The sequence below is a fragment of the Pleurodeles waltl genome, chromosome 7 (assembly GCF_031143425.1).
Source record: "Pleurodeles waltl isolate 20211129_DDA chromosome 7, aPleWal1.hap1.20221129, whole genome shotgun sequence".
Classification (NCBI taxonomy): domain Eukaryota; kingdom Metazoa; phylum Chordata; class Amphibia; order Caudata; family Salamandridae; genus Pleurodeles; species Pleurodeles waltl.
In genome coordinates this window covers 128,040,979-128,057,068 of record NC_090446.1, presented here as the reverse complement: position 1 = coordinate 128,057,068, position 16,090 = coordinate 128,040,979, and the positions used below count along the sequence as shown (strand labels likewise).

The 16,090-nt window shown below is 45.1% G+C and overlaps 1 protein-coding gene across 1 annotated transcript in view; it reads right to left on the bottom strand.

Annotated features, from left to right (window-relative positions):
• LOC138303832 (sodium-dependent lysophosphatidylcholine symporter 1-B-like) overlaps nt 1-15,829 on the bottom strand; it is a 121,583-nt gene extending 105,754 nt beyond the window's left edge. Inside the window, exon 1 of the mRNA XM_069243297.1 lies at nt 15,675-15,829. Within this exon, the coding sequence (XP_069099398.1) occupies nt 15,675-15,761 (87 nt within the window). The 5' untranslated portion in view covers nt 15,762-15,829. The remainder of the gene's footprint in view (nt 1-15,674) is intronic.
• Between the last annotated feature and the right edge of the window lie 261 nt (nt 15,830-16,090).

Sequence of the window (16,090 nt, the reverse complement as noted above, 5' to 3'; positions counted from 1 at the left end):
GATAGGAATATACCCACAGGAAGTGGTGGTAACAGGACGTAGGCAACCCCAAGGGTAAGTAGCCCATTAGCTACTATGCTACATTCCCCTAAAATGCCCCTAAATTCAGTATTTAGGCAGCTCCCTGACACCAGAAGCCAGATTCTCCTGACAACAAGAACAGGACACAGAAAAGCCGGAAGAGCGAGAACCTGATGGATGCCTGGTAAACCTTTGGAGCAAAACCCTGCCTGCTTACCTGCAGCCGTCCCAACAATCGTAACATCCCAAACTCGTTCTGCAGCTGTGGGGGACTCCAAAAGCCTTGGAGGTTCTCCAGCACTTCACCAACCCATCAGCATCTCTCTTGGTGTGGAGGAGCCATTTCCCTGTTTCTTGCAGACAACAATGGCAAAGTCCAGTTCATCGGCCTACTGACTCCCGGGTCAGTTGGCGGAGCAGCCATCTAGGAGGAGGTCCCCATGCTCCAAGAAGTCAGTTGTGTCTCCCCATCATGTGAGAAGACCCAAGGATCCACAAGCAGAGTTGCACCAACACCTGGGATACTGGGCTCCTTGCACCAACCAAGTCTTGTAGAAGTCCACCCAGGACTCCAACAGCCGGCGAGGGATGTCAACACTGCAGAGGACAGCCTTCTCAGTCATCCAGTTGCCTTGATCTACCTCTCCTTCTGAAGGACACCCAAAAAAACATGCGCGTCTTGACGCAGGAGCACCACCACAAAGGATCCACTGCATCTGAGTGCCCAGGCCTGGGTGCTTGACTTCCAGCGGTGTCCCCCTGCTCTCCGGATGCCCACCAACTGAGTCCCCCATTAGAAGCTCCCGACCTTGTTTCCAAGTCCCTCCTTGCATTCTTATTCCAGGTGCTCCCCCTCGTCACCAAGTGTTTGGTGCGCATGAGCCCAACACAACTAACACCACTGCACCCGGACGCCCCTGGGCAGGTGAACCTGAACTGCTGGTCTTGTCAATAACTCTGCACCCCTAGCACCTCACTATCTTCAGGGGATCCGTAAGAACAGAGTGTAAGAACTTCTGTGCAGCCACAGAACTTTGGAACTCGTGCTGCATAAAAACACATTCATTTACCAAACGTTTTACTTACTTGCAAATCGTTCTAAGAAATGCTACAGTATTTATTCTTCTGCAAATGTTCTAGTGTTTATATACAACATAGTAACTATTTTTCTAACCAATTGGCCTCTAGTTGTTTCTTGAGTGTGTGACTCATTTATTGACTCTGCACGTTCAAGAAATGCTTAGCACTGCTTTCTGTGAAGCCTAACTGCTCGCCCATGCTATCACAAAAGAGAGCTTCTGGGATTATCAATTTTACCTCTGTAAACCAACAGGGGTCTCCCTGGACTACCTGCATAGTGCCCCCCTACAATGGGTCACTGCATAGATAGTCAGCTTCCTACAAGCAGGATTTGACACTGTAGTGTCAAAAATGATGCCCACGAATCCCACCCAGTATTTTCTGTGGAATTTACAGAAGTGACCTATGTCCATTCAGGTAAGCCTATTGTTTGCACCTCTGAGGTATTCAAGACTAGTCACTGGCTGGAAGAAGTTGGACAGCCAATGCAAATTAGCCTTCAGGCAGGAAAAGGCAACTTTCTAAAAGTTACTTTTCCTTACTATTTATTAAAATCAGACTTCACCATTGAATTGGACTGTTAATAATTACTGAAAATAGTTGTTTAAATATTTTTCTGCTAGTCCTACTGCTGAGATACAGCATGAGTATTTAATATTGCTTGAAAAAGTTTCTCTATTGGACAGCAAGCCTTCCTGAAGTGAAAATAGCTTTTGGGTGCTAGTCACTGTAAGGACATCTTAACATTACATTTATACATGTTGTGTTTTTAAATACCATGCATCCTGCCTTGTGAGCTACAAGGCATACGTAGGGAGGACTCATTAATAGTTAAAAAGGAGGTTTTCGACAGGTCAAAGCGGTTTATTTTGACAGGTGAATTTGGAGCTTTTAGACTGCTCCAGACAATTACAATGGTAGGCCTGAGCCATGTTTACAATATCACTGTAGTGTATGTCATGATAGGGACTGTAGTCCGCTAGCAGCATTTAACTTCCAGACCCTGGGTACACTTTGTACCATAAAGCAGGGACCCACAAGAAAGTTAAATATGACAATTAGGAGTACACCAATTCAACCATGTAAAAACGGGACACAGGAACTTTACTATTGGTTAGCAGGCAAAAACAAATAGGGCAAAAACCTGGGGGTACACTACACAAAAGATGGTTTAAAATAAGGCTCACAATACCATGACTTCCTATATTTACTATGGAAAGTTTTTTATTTTTTCACAAAGCAAGCAAGGCTACTTGATCCAAATGATTTGAAACGCTCCAGCAATCTAGCATGTCCTAAACGCTTGACTGCTTCAAGAGTGAGCAATACACCAAGACTTTTTACCTTGTTCCTTGCCTCTTCAGAGCACCCTGATGTGACAGAAATGTGCCACACAGCATTTTACAAACAGCATCTGATTAAAGAAAAAAATTACACCCACTAAAGCCTCTTATTGCAGCTTCTCCCTCTGTTCATTTTATGAAGCCACAAGGCCAATTGTGTACAAAATCCTGAGACAGGCAATATTGTTTTTTCAGTGAGGAGATGGCCACACATCTGAGGCAGGGAAGTACTGTAGAAATGAACTGGTCAATTAGAAAAATTGGAAATGTTAACACAGGCTGCTAACTTAGAAAGGCTTGAACAAATGGGCAGGGTAATTTATCAACCTCATCCCACCTACATATTCCTGAAAAAGGTAAAACCTCCCTTGCTTTCATGCTGCTATCGTTTACCCTGTCCCTCAGCACAACATGTTCCATTACAAATGATGCATAAGAATGCTCAGCTACAAATATATAAAATCATTAAACCAAATACACACTTAAGAGTCTCCCCTGTCACAATGCCATGTATGATATGATAAAGCATTCCTTCAAACCATATCCTGTCACCTAAGCCAAAAAAATCTGGCACAAATTTACAGCAACTGTGCAAGAAGTGCAAAGTTTGCTACTGTCATAAGTGAAATTTACAAAATTAAAAAAGTGACTGATAACTAGTCTAAACTAGCTCACAATCAGAGTATAAGTATGATTATCAACCGGGTAAATTTGGGTGTATAAGCCTAACACCAACTGTGGGTGGTACGTGGAGAGGCTAGGCTTTGCATACGTGTGGGCCTATGTACCCCCAAAGTATGCAAATTGGAGCAAACCACAAGCCTCTTAGTTTCATGTTCATCTAGAAGCTGCAGTTCTTGCCACTTTATAAAGGTATGGTAGTCCAATCAAACTTGTTTATCCTCCTTATGTATATCTGGTGGCACTTAAATGCTTCTAATGCATGTTTATGCTTCTCCCTTTTAGACACCATTTAAAAAGCTCTCCTCCAAACTACCTGGTGCAAGATCATCACCCAGAACCCCTGATGTGGTGCTCACACAAAATGGCAAGGACGCCTTGCATTAATACAAGGCTCCTTAATGTCATAATCTCTTTGAAATAACTGGTGCCACTGCGATCTCCTTGATTTCTTATCCGTACAAATCGTTGGCGACATGCTGTGTCACTTGTATATCCCACCTTCATTCCATTGGCCAAATTACTGCCCCTGAAGATCAAGCCAGGTCTCCTGTTGTATTTTTATTCTTCAGATGTGCAGATACTCCTTGGATAACATGAGAAGTGTGTGTTGGCTGAGTCTGGTGAGCGACAAGGCAAGTGCATGCTAGATTTGTTGATCTCTAGCCAAGGTGTGGCTGTGTGTGCCCAACATGAAAACTGGCACAAGATTTCGAGCCTGCAAGTGTTGTTGGCTAGACAGCTGCCAGATAAGGCAGCCAAACGCAGCAGGCTTCAGCTCACACACCCAGGGGCAACAGTACAATGATCTTGCAGGATTGTAGCAGAGGGAGGGAATGTGGAGAGATTGATTCCTAAAACTGTGCTAGGAAGAACAGAACTGCTGCATTTCCGCATGTGGAGGCGGGCCTTGCAAACTTTGTTTGACTTCACGTCAGCACACACAGTTTGGATTAGGCCTCACTTCAAACAATAAAGAACATTCCATGAGCATCCTCTGGGGGCAGCCAGTTTCGAAACATAGAGGTGCCACAGGCCCTAACGAGAGCCAGTGAGACATTTGCAGGGCAAATTTAGTCTCTCTAGCTATGACTAGTTAAGACTAGAAGGACCAGATGGTTTTTGTGTTGCCAAACTATCCAGAAAGTTGTGGCACTCATGTCCATAAAGTGTTTCAACAATATCCTCTTGTTGCCAGCAAGACTGCCCTGGTGGGGCCCCTTGGGTGATGGAAGTTATGATGTTGAACAAAGACCCTGATCATGACACCCAGCCATTTGTGCTCTATTCTTATTTTTTTTAACTGGAAAAGGATGGAAGCTCATGTACACATCTTATTAACTCAGCTCTAGAACCACACCAAGACTGCACTGCCAAACCGTCCCCATGTTAAGAAGTATGCCCACCCTCTGCCCAGGTTAGTGCACTTCCCCCAGAAGAAAGTACAAAAGAGAAAAAGGGACCAGAAGAAAAGGAATTGAAGAAGGTGGGTTCCGTTTGTGGTGTTAGTACCTGAAGTCAAATCTAAGATGCCTGGGTGAAAGAATGGATTACTATTTATTCAGACCAAGGTAAAGATATATTCTAGCATGGGGACTGTTCAAGAGATGGGAAAACACCTCATTGGCTAAGTGAGATGATGTAGAGAACGTGGAGGGCAGCATCAGGAGAAATATATAAACTGCTGCAGTGGAGTATGCAAAGGAAGGGACCACAAAAAAGCCCTCTGGAGCAGTCATTAGAGAGGTCACTTTAAATTACACCATCACTGTTGAAGGAAAGGAGCTAGAGGAGGAGCACTGCTCATCCCTTGGATTGTGACGACAGGCTGGGTACAGGGATCCTGAGCTCCGCCCGAGCAGTGGAAGAGAACAAATGGAACACTAGGAGGCCTGGTGAAGGATGAGTACTGTGAATGAAACAATGGCTCTTGCTGGGACCCCCAGGCCATCAGTGGTTACGGGGCAGCACCCTGCTTAGGTACCAGTTTACCACTTGTATTCCAAGGCCATCAATTCTACTGCACTGTAAACACATGAGCTACTTTACAGTGGAGAAGAACAAACTAATATTGGAGGGTTGGTGGCAAGGGCTGAAGGGGTAGGAACAAAGGTCCTGTATGAGAAGTCCCCCTCAGTGGAACAACTCTTGCCAGAACCTAAGTAACCATCCTCATTAGAACAAAATCCAGTAACGTTCTCTTAGCTGTCCTTCTGACAGAAGGACATTTAATAGAAAGCCCTGTGAACTGTCTTTGCCATTGATTTCTGGATTCTGAATTTGCTGTTGTCCCCCCGCTTGCCTTCTTCCAACACTGACTTTGCACTTTTTGGCCTCCCCTGTTGACTATATCCAGTGTACACTGCAACACCCTAAGTGGACCGGGTATGGCTAAACATGGGTCCAGGGCACAGTGTGCCACTGAAACCAAGCTACCTAAATCATGAGCCTTGAGTTGCTTCTATTCCAGTTTTAAGAAGGACCTGGCTTGGTAGTAAGGCTGGACTGTTCCTATTGAAAAAGGGTCAAAAACCAAAACTGATGTGCATATGTCTGGGTCCAAACTGAGGTGGCATGCTGTCCAAAATAATAATGCACTGGGATGCGGTCCTGAGTAATTACCAGTGGCTGAGATTAATTCGAGCATTACATCCATCACTTATTTATATATGTCAGTGTGACTACCTAAGTAGGAAGGGTATACCCAGAGGTGGGCCCCATACACACAGTGCCACTGGAACCAAGCTGTACCGGACTGATAAATCCGAATCAGGGTGACCCCGGTCTTAGGTTGCTTTGGTTCTAGTTCAGAGAAGACATGGGCTGGCAGTGTGGGCAGGACTGTTCCCACTGCAGCAGGGTCAGGACTGATTTGCGTATGTCTGGACCTAAAATTGAGGTGGCATGGAATGCAAAATAACGATGGACTCTGATGCGGCCATGAGTAAATACAAATGGGTGAGATTAATTAAAGCACTCCATGCATTACATTTGTGTATACTCAGAATGTCTGCTTATCAGGATCTATTGTCAATTCCTTAGGCAATCCAAGCGTCAACAAGGTGCTTCCTCGGCTCCACTGAACGTTCTTCCATGAAATGTTCAGAAATCAAGATTCCTTGGAATGCTTTAAAGGTCTTTATATTCCATTAATATTTCTATATACAACTACGTCTCAAAGAATAACCACTGATTAATACCTGGATGTTTAAAACTTCTTGTGTTATTGGGATGGAGCTGACTAAAAACAGTCTTGCTAATGTATATTTATACTGAATTATTCATATAATATTCATACTATGTTCTATCAGTCACTTAATACGAAAAATGTATTTGGCCCCACTGTGGGCAAAATGATCCAGACCTACCACTGCTTTCCCCACCAGACTCAAATTCTGCATTAATCATCCCAACTCAAATGTAAGTAGTCATGGCTCACATCGGTACCTTCAGTGTAGATCCTTACTGCACCTTAATGATCATGGTTATACTGTGTAAGAATATAACTCATGGCTAGCTAGGTTGGGCCAGGGGTAGGTTTAACGCCTTAATCTCCAGTTCCTTGAGTTTCCACACAATGGCAAGCTTTTTTCTTTTTTACTGCACTGTCTCCATCTTCCTTCCCTCTGAGGCCTTTTCCTCGTTCACCTATTAAGACATTGCCAATCTCAAAGTCTCTCTCTCTCTTCCTCTTTTATTTTTTGCCCCAAACCTTTGAGGTCATGACAGTCAAATGGAAACACACACAAAGAACAGTGAGCGAGGTTGGTGCAAAGAGGAGGGGCTTATTTAAGATCCAGTTAGAGCCGAACCCTGAAAGTGTATACTTTGTAAATCATACACCTAACATCACGTAAAATATGATAAAGTCCCTTTCAAAATAAAATAAAAAGTATTTCTTTAACATGTGGAAGCTTTGGCATTAAGAAGTCCTATTATAGCACTGCAATGAGAAGTAACTTATTAAAAGCGATAATTTTTAAAACATTAACCTTTAGTGAACTAAGAAGAAGACAATTGTCATGTGAACCCTGCACTGGCCCAGATTATTATAGAGTAACATTCCTTTTGTTAAGGTTTTGTTTTCCCTCTTTGTGCACCTTTTATAAAGGGCAAACTTGACCCAAAGATGCAGGAATGTTTTACATAAACAACCATTGTATTACAAACTCATCATTCATTGTTTATATGCATGGGGAAATTAAGTGATTTGCCTAGAATCACGTCATAATGAGCTGATGCTGAGAAAACTGAGTTCCTAAGGTCCAAAGTCGACAGTTTTGGTCCTAATGCCACACATAGGGAACAGGGAGAGAGGCAGGCAGAAGCCGCATGAAAGTTTGGCTTGTTATGGGCTCAAGGTTCTAACCGGGCATCGAGCTGAGCCAGACTTCAGTTTCGGGCCTCGCTCGAGCTTCCAGGGGGCTCACCCACCTCTAATGACTCGCCATGAGTAGTGAAGTCTAGCAGCCAAGGGCTACTGTAGGATTAGATAAGGAGCAGAAACTTGGATACAGTGCAACACAATAACTAAAACCTAATAAACTGAATGTTTCGTCAGTGCTACAATTTCCATGATAGATGGTACTATATTTACAGGTTGATAAAGTAGGGCAGTTAAATGTATGGTACAAGCAACACAAAATAAAAGCTGCTAGAATATTCTGGGGCTCCTAGTGACCCTCAAATGCATTTGCAACTTTTAAACATGAGGCGCTACAAAAACAATATAGCATTGTGCCCTACTGCCAATGTTAACCAACTGGCAAAATTTTGAACTGGTCTGCTACACTAAAGTAAATGGCTTGTGGTTTGTTTGGAGGTTTTAAGTCTTATGTTGGTAAATCAATCAACAGGGGAGAGGTATCAGGCAATGAGTTACCATTTACCCAGTTGTCCATGATCTGTCTGCCCTTTACCCTAAAGTTTTATACTCTCTGCAAAGCTTGGTAACTCAATGAGTTTAAGAGGCAAGAAGGGAGTTCCTAGCAAGGGAAGTTCAAATAATAATCATTATGGATACCCACTGTCCAAATTCAGAAGCTGCAGTTAGAGTGACAGGGCCAGTTTTTTCGAATCTCGATCTCCATTTAAAGAGGTAGCCAAGAGTTCAGGAGGTGGTAGTCTGAGGGACACAATTCACAGCACAACCAGTTAACGAACCAATTGGTTACACAGGCTTTCCAAGTTTTTCAGATGGGGCGAGGTGTTAAAAGTTGCCTTTCAGGGTAACAAATTTTATAGGGTGCATGTAGGAAAGTGGAGTGCTATGCAGTGGTGTTGGTTAGGCCTCACTATGTAATACTCTCACAATACCTCAAAGATTGTACCTCGGATTCACAATAAAGAACCCTTAGCTCAGTCCTAGTAGTGTGGCAAAGGGCAATCAGGCTTTACTAGAGGGACACGTGCTAAGCATTTCAGAGTACCAATATGGACGATAATTAACACGACTCGAAAGAAATCCAACAGCAATTCATAAAAATAGAGCATTTTTTTAAATATTATTTTAAACTACAAAACAAACTAAATCAGTTATGTATAACCGGAGTTCTTGGCTTCACAAGCTGTAAATCTCACCACTGCGGTCAGTAGGAAAAGGCAGTGGTGACACTCAGTCAATTGCGCTGAGCTCCGAGGAACCCACCAGTGGTTAAGGTTTTGAAGGTCCCAAAACCAAGCTACAACTGTCAGACCACTTTTACCTGGCTCGTGAGGCCCAGATGCAGAGGTGTCCTGGCTGTCCTTGGTGCTGAACGCAGGATCCGCAGTTGCTGAAAAATGTTACTTGTGACACTCGATCACTTGCAGGTGGAGTTCATGGGAGCCTACTGGAGGTTAAGCTTGGGTGGGCTCTGGGACCAGGATTCACCAGGCAAAACAACTCCATCTAGTCCCAGCGTCTCAGGTGAAGAGGTGTGCTTGGCTATCCTTGGTGCGGAATGGGAGCTGTGGCTCCTGGTTTTACCACTGAGACGGTGTGAGTGAGGAAACAGATCCAAAATCTCAACAACAGAGCACAGGTGATGTTGGTTGAAGGTGTTGCGGTGTGCTCTTGAGTTGGAGCGTCGAGTAAAAGTGGTGATGACCGGACTGGCAACCAACAAGCCTCAGCAGTGGTAAGCTTGAAAAGAAACTATCTCCCCTTCCGTAGTTCTAATGGAAAATGGTAGCTGGATGTAACTTGGCAGGGAGCTGGACAACACTTCCCACAAACCACTGGACTACCTGTCTTTGGGCAATCCCTCGGATGGCCTGATGGCCATTGCTTCTTTGGTTCTGGTGAGTCCTTTTTACCAGTGCTGTGCAGGACACTAGTGCCACTACTCCAAGAGTCTGCCCTTACCTTTGGCTCACAAAGGGTACCCTCTTACTGGGCCAAGCAGTCTTTAGTCCAGGATGAGCTGCAGTTGAGCGGTTCCAGGAAGTTGCCACATGGTCAAGTTATCACGCCTTTTGTTAGTGCATGCCCTGTTGTTATTTATGTAAGTTTTCTCTTGTCACAAGTGGTTGCAAATCTGAGGATCTGGTGCCAAGGGAGCCCCTTAAGTCCTAGATTTAGGGGTGTGAGTGCAAGCAGCCAAAGGGCTGCAAATGCCAGAGGCTAATTCACCCAGGGGGTGACCACATTCGGAGGGTTGTGGCACCTTTTCTACCCAGAACCCTCTATTCTGCCTCTTCCTAAGATGGCAGAAGTCTTTCTCAGCTGTACAGACTGCGCTGACCACCACAGAGGTGTGGCTATTCTTCTGGGGGTGTAGGCCTTCTGACTAATTTTTCCACCAGCCTGGATCCAAATGTGCCTGTAGACATGGGGACAGCTTTGTCCTCCACTGGGAGACAGCCTGCTCACATATCAGAGGAGGTGAGCCTTTTTGAAGCTCACCCCCTTCATGAACCACTTCACTAGCCTCCCTGGGCGGAACAAGGTGAGTGCGCCTCGGACAAGCAGGGCACCATCAGAAAACACAGCAGCAAAAATGATACAAAAAGGAAGAATAAAATGTCAGAGTTCGTGGAACTTGTTGCTTTGTGGGAGACTGCCTAGCCCTCCTTAACACCCCGCTGTGCAGAATGGTTCAGGGACAGTGAAAGAAATGCCTCCTAAAATACAGCATTTAGTTCAGCCTGTGGTATTCCTGAAGTCCAAATGCAATCCAGGAAATGCTAACACAAAATATCCCAAAATAAAACAAAAAGTGTAGCAAACAAGACTCGTAGATCCACAATAGAGACCCAGTAGGCATCCATGTTTGCCTGACATCTTTCTATTCACACATATTTCTGAAACAAGTACAAGCAAGCCCATGTACTTCTAGTTTTATATTTGGTTTAAAGCTTGCCAAGACCTCTAACTTGCATTGTATTTCTGTGAAGAAAGCAGTATTTAAGTATTGCTCAAAAGCAGCCGGGTGTGATAATTGTACATTTGTTGGACACATTAAATGAAAATCCAGGAAACATTTGCTAAGAAACTATTATGCCACTTGTACAAAGAAGGCTATACATCTGAGGCAATACCTAGCCACAACCATCTGCAAACTGGTCTATCAAGTTCTACGTACTGGAACATAAGGGCGTTTCTGGATCAGATTGAAAGAAATACAATCTGTGGCATGACATGCCGGGCTCAAGTCGAAAGTACACACTGGCAGATGGCGTCTACCCACTCTTTTCACAGGGTGGACGGTGTCTCCCCTGCCAAGAAGTTGCGCCCCACAGAAATATACTGAACTCGCCCGTGGGTGCATTCAGCAGCGCCTACACCTTGTCGGCCTTCATTCCGAGCAGTAACGTGCAGCGAGGGGGCTTATTTCAATTTCCAACCAGACCAAAACAAAGGCTTAAGTTAAGGGGCCATCAGGCCTCCTTTTGTTTGAGTATCCTGCCTGGGAGGTATCTGGAACCCCACAGCTAGCTGCAAATGCAAAAGCTCTCATCCTGTTATTACCTGACTGGTACTTGGGGGCACGCTTTTGACTTGTTCGGTCCTTGCATATAAGACATATGTATGCATTACAAGACTGTCAGATGTGTTGGTCTGTCCTAGGATTTACACAAATAACAATTTAAGTTACTATTTTATAGCGCTACTCATCACAATCCAGGGTGTCAGAGCGCTTCACATCACACATACACATTGACAATAAATCACATGATTGTGAATCGATGTACAGGATGAGAGTGAGGGTTACAAGGTGTAGGAGGCACATGCCCATCATAGCTTACTGTGTTATATTAGAAGGAATACAATTTATGAACTGCAAGTAACACAAGGGTCTGTGTTAAAAGCGGGAACCCACTTCACCATCTACATAAAATACAAATCTGCCATCTGTGTGGCATGTGCTTTGCAGGAGACATATTTAAAATGAAGACTTTGCAACCAAATAAACAGAACAGGTTTGCTACCACTTTTCTCCTGTTCGCTAATTTCTTTGTGGCAGAGTTTAAAAAAAAAAAAATGTAGAACTTGAGCCCAGATTTTCCTGCACAACTTACGCAAAATGTAATTTGTTACATATTTTAATGCATTTCAGTGTGCTCGTGATAAGACCTTACACATACATTTCGCAGGTCTAAGATCTGATGTCACTTCTTGTGATGCCACTTTTCCTATGATGCCATGTGCGATGTCACACTCCCTGATGTCGCGTGCTGTGATGTCACATGCCATGATGTCACTAGAACACTGCCTAACTTGGTTAGTTCGCCCACTTCTTTTTTTTAGGACTTGTGCCCTGCATGACAACATGGTATTCCTAGTTTTTTGGCCTTCTGAGGCACCCGTAGGGCAGAACTAACACAACAAGCATCTTCACATTTCCCTACACCTGATATCACATGGGCATCCTCTCAAACTTTAAGGGCAGACTAGGCTTTGCAGTGACTGGAAAGTGTAGCGAGTTCCTTCTAAGTCATGAGGACAGGTGAGTGTGCATCCATAGGTGCCAACAGGCCTCAAGCTGTATGTACCATCATCAGCCAATCCTTGCATTTTAGGCAGCACCGTTTAGCATTGTGTGACCTTTCGTAATGGGGCAGCCAGAAGACTGACTATCTCTGAAGTGCTGAAACCCTGTGTCTTGAACCCCCTTTCTTCAGACAAAAAAACCCAAGAAATTTAAAACAAGTCTTCTTAGTTAGCAGCTCCAAACTGTCGAATTTGATTTTGAATGTTAGGTACAGATTCATACTGTAGGACTTATAAAATTGTTTAAAATACTTTTACATTGTCACTTCTTGGCCAAGTTGCCGACGGTATCAATTCCTCTACGTGATCAGAAACTTTCTGTGCCTTTGTAAATATCCAATACTAATGTGCAAATTATCACCATTCTCTCTTACCCTAATAGGTATACAATATTAGTGTTGATTTTATTGAAATTATATATATATATATATATATATATATATATATACATACATACAAACATATGTGTTTATATTTATAGATAATCTGTATTCTATTTGTTCCTAAACTCTATTACACCTCAAGTCCGTAAGTAAAACCCCCAGGTGCCCTGTTGGGTTTGATTCACAATATTTTACATACCATTGCTAAAAAGTTTAATTTTTCCATTTTTAGGGACGAGCCTGTGAGTGAATGCGTCTCGCTTGCAATACTCTGTTGTGCACAGTAATGTGCTTGGAGCCCACCTGTTGCTTACCATTTGTTGGCTTGCGTTGCACTCTTCTTAACACCCTCATACTTCATAAAGGCACAACTGGCATAATTTCTGTTCCTCTGTGTGAAGCCAGGACCAAGCACTGATTGATTCAATGTAATCAGTGCCAGTCCACTGCTCTTGACGTGATGGAGGTACTATTTTGTTCTTTTTAACTTTTGGGGCCCTGCCGACAAGTCTGTGACTGGCAAAAACGTGCCCAACAGGGCAAACAAAATTGCAAAGTTTTATTTTTTATAGCTAACTTTCTTTTAGTTTGCAAAGTCGACTTTTCTCACTTTCCACTTGTTTTCTTTTGCCCTTGCTCATAGGCACTCTCCTCAAAAGATGACTATTATCTCATTTGAAATATTACAAAGCAACATTGTTTCTTTATTATGTGCGATTTCTGAAAGGATGCTTTAACACATAATTGTGCAGTACACCCAGTACTCCCTACCCCAATTCACCCCACTCACCTCAATCCAATGCCCCCCAACCCCCTCTAATCTGCCCCACTCCAATTCACCCACACTAATCCAAAATAATCTGCACCACTTCAAAACAATCCACTCCAATCCAAAACAATTTGTCCCACTCCAAACTGTCCCAATCCAAAACAATCTTCCCGGCTGCAATCTGCCCCACTCCAATCCAAAACAACCTGCCCTACTCCAAACCAAAACAACCTGCCCCACTCTAGCCTGCCTCACTCCAATCTGCCCCCCTTTAATCCAAAACAAAATATCACTCCAATCCGACCGATTTGAATCTGCCCCACTACAATTCAAAACAATCTGTCCTAATCCGATCCAAAACTCGCACCACTGCAATTAAATCCACCTCACCCCAATCCACCCCACCCCATCACCCCACACCAACCCAATACACCTCACTCCAATCCACCACACTCTAATCCACCATAGTACAATCTGCCCCACTACAGTCTGCTCCACTCCAATTCAAAACAATATGTCCCTCTCCAATCTGCCCCATTCGAGTCCAAAACTATCTGCCCCACTCCAGTACACTTCATTCTGCCTCACTTTAATCCAAAATAATCAGCCCCACTCCAACCTGCCCCATTCCAATCCCAAACTCGCTTTAATAAGAAGAAAAATCTGCCTGCTCCAATCCATTTCAGCCCAGTGTAATCTACTCCATTTCATCCCAATTCACCCCACTACAATCCACCCACCTCCCACCAGTCCAATCAAGTCCAATCCAGTCCAGCCCAATCTACCCACTGCAATCCAATACACCTCACCCCAATCCAATTCAATCCACCATACTACAGTCCGATCCAACCCACTCCAATCCAACCCCCCCCGACTCCAATCTAATCCACCCCACTCAAGTCCACCGCTACCCAATCCACCTCACTACAATCCAATCCACCCACACCACCCCAGTCCATCCCATTCCAATACAATCCCCTTTAATCCAGCCCACTCCATTCTGCATTAATCCACCCTACTTCAAACCGCCTTAATTTACCCCACTTCAATCCAGTCCACCACTCTCCAATCAATCTACCCACCTCACTCCGACCAACACCAGTCCACCCCACTCCAGTGCACCAGTCCAAATCATCCCATGCCAATCCAATCCACCTCAATGCAATTCATCCCACTCCAATCCACTTTAATCCAATGCATCGTACCCCACTCCATTTCAATTCACACCACTCCAATCAAGTCCACTGTTACCCAGTTCATCACACCCCATTTCAATCCACTCCCTCCAATCCACCCCACTCCAAACCAATCCACCCCACTCTACCCCGATCCAATCCACCTCACCCTCCTCCAATCCACCCCACTACCCCAATTCACGCCGCCTATTCCACCACACTCTAGGATACTCACTGCCACTGAACCACTGACCTTTACTCCTTTCTACTCAACTCTACTCCTCTCCATTCAGCTCTATGACACTCTACACCTCCTACTCTGCTCTACAATAGTCCAACAAATCCACTCTGTGACACTCTACCCCCCCATTCCAATCTGACACTCCACACCCCTAACTTTTAGCCATGCTAAACAGCAGCCACACTAGTGTACAACAAGGCAAAACACATTGCCAAAGCCAAAAGCTCTTGTACAGGAGAGACCTATTGGCTTTGCCAATGCTTGTTTATTTTGGCTAATAAATCCCGGCATGCTCAGCTCGACTGTCTTCGAAAGGACGAGCTAAGCATGTCCTCGGTGTCATGGGTCCACTTGGCAGCTACGTGCACTACCAGGTCAGCAGGCGGTGAACCCGCGTCTTGCAGATGCTGCAGACATTTCTCCCAGAAGAAGCGGCTCTAATGACCTTAGAGCTTATCACCGAAGCGTGCAGATGCCGCTGATGCGAGAGGTCGGACGCACACCCTGCTCCTTTACACAGTGCACGTCAGAAACCAGTCTTCAGGCGGGACTCCGACTGAGGGTACTGGTGTCACCCTGCTTGCCACGGCGTCTGTAGCAGCCATTCAGCGCGTCTTACAGGGGAAAAATAATTAGCAGCAGCAAGGACGCAGCCCACTGAGCTGCCCTAACGGCGCACCGAGACAATTTTAGTTGCACGGAGTTGACCACAGCTTGAAGTGCTTAAAATAAAGTACGGGAGATAAGACTGGTGTAACAGGGGAGGGGTCAGGGAATCTTGAGGCAAGGCAACATTGTGTATGGGAACTGTTAGTGTAAAATAAAAAAATAAAAAGTGGAAACGCCGTTCCCAATGGATCCAGCCCACCTCGACCACCGGACTGGAGAGGTTTCCCAATGACCCCCTCCGCCGGCCGCTGCTCTGCGTGTGTATCCGGTCCAGGGGACCCCACGCCCCGCCCGCTATGACTGTCCCCCCAGGACTAGAGCGCCCCCTCACGATCTACCTTCGGCTGACCGGCGTCCTCCCGGGGGGCGCCGGCTCCCCGCGGCTCGGAGCTGACAGGGATCCCCGGCCCCTCCATGGCAGTCATCGCGAAGAAATAAAAATTCGGGTGGGAGCGGCAGGCGTGACCCCGCCCGTACCTAGGAGAGGACTGCCCCCCATCAGCACCGCCCCCACCGGCGGCCCGCCCCTTCCCCGAACCGGCCCATAAAGAGCAAGGCACCCGCGCCCAGCACACATGCAGCACTCAACGGCGCAGACCGCGTGAATTATATTTTTATTGAGTTTTCATTGTTTTGTGCAGCCCCCGTCCTCCCCATATGTACCATTCCGATTCCTTTACGCCATTACCCGTCTTTCCTCTTCCTTTTCCAACAAGAGCTCTCTTAAAAACCCATTCCCTATTAGATTTTGATA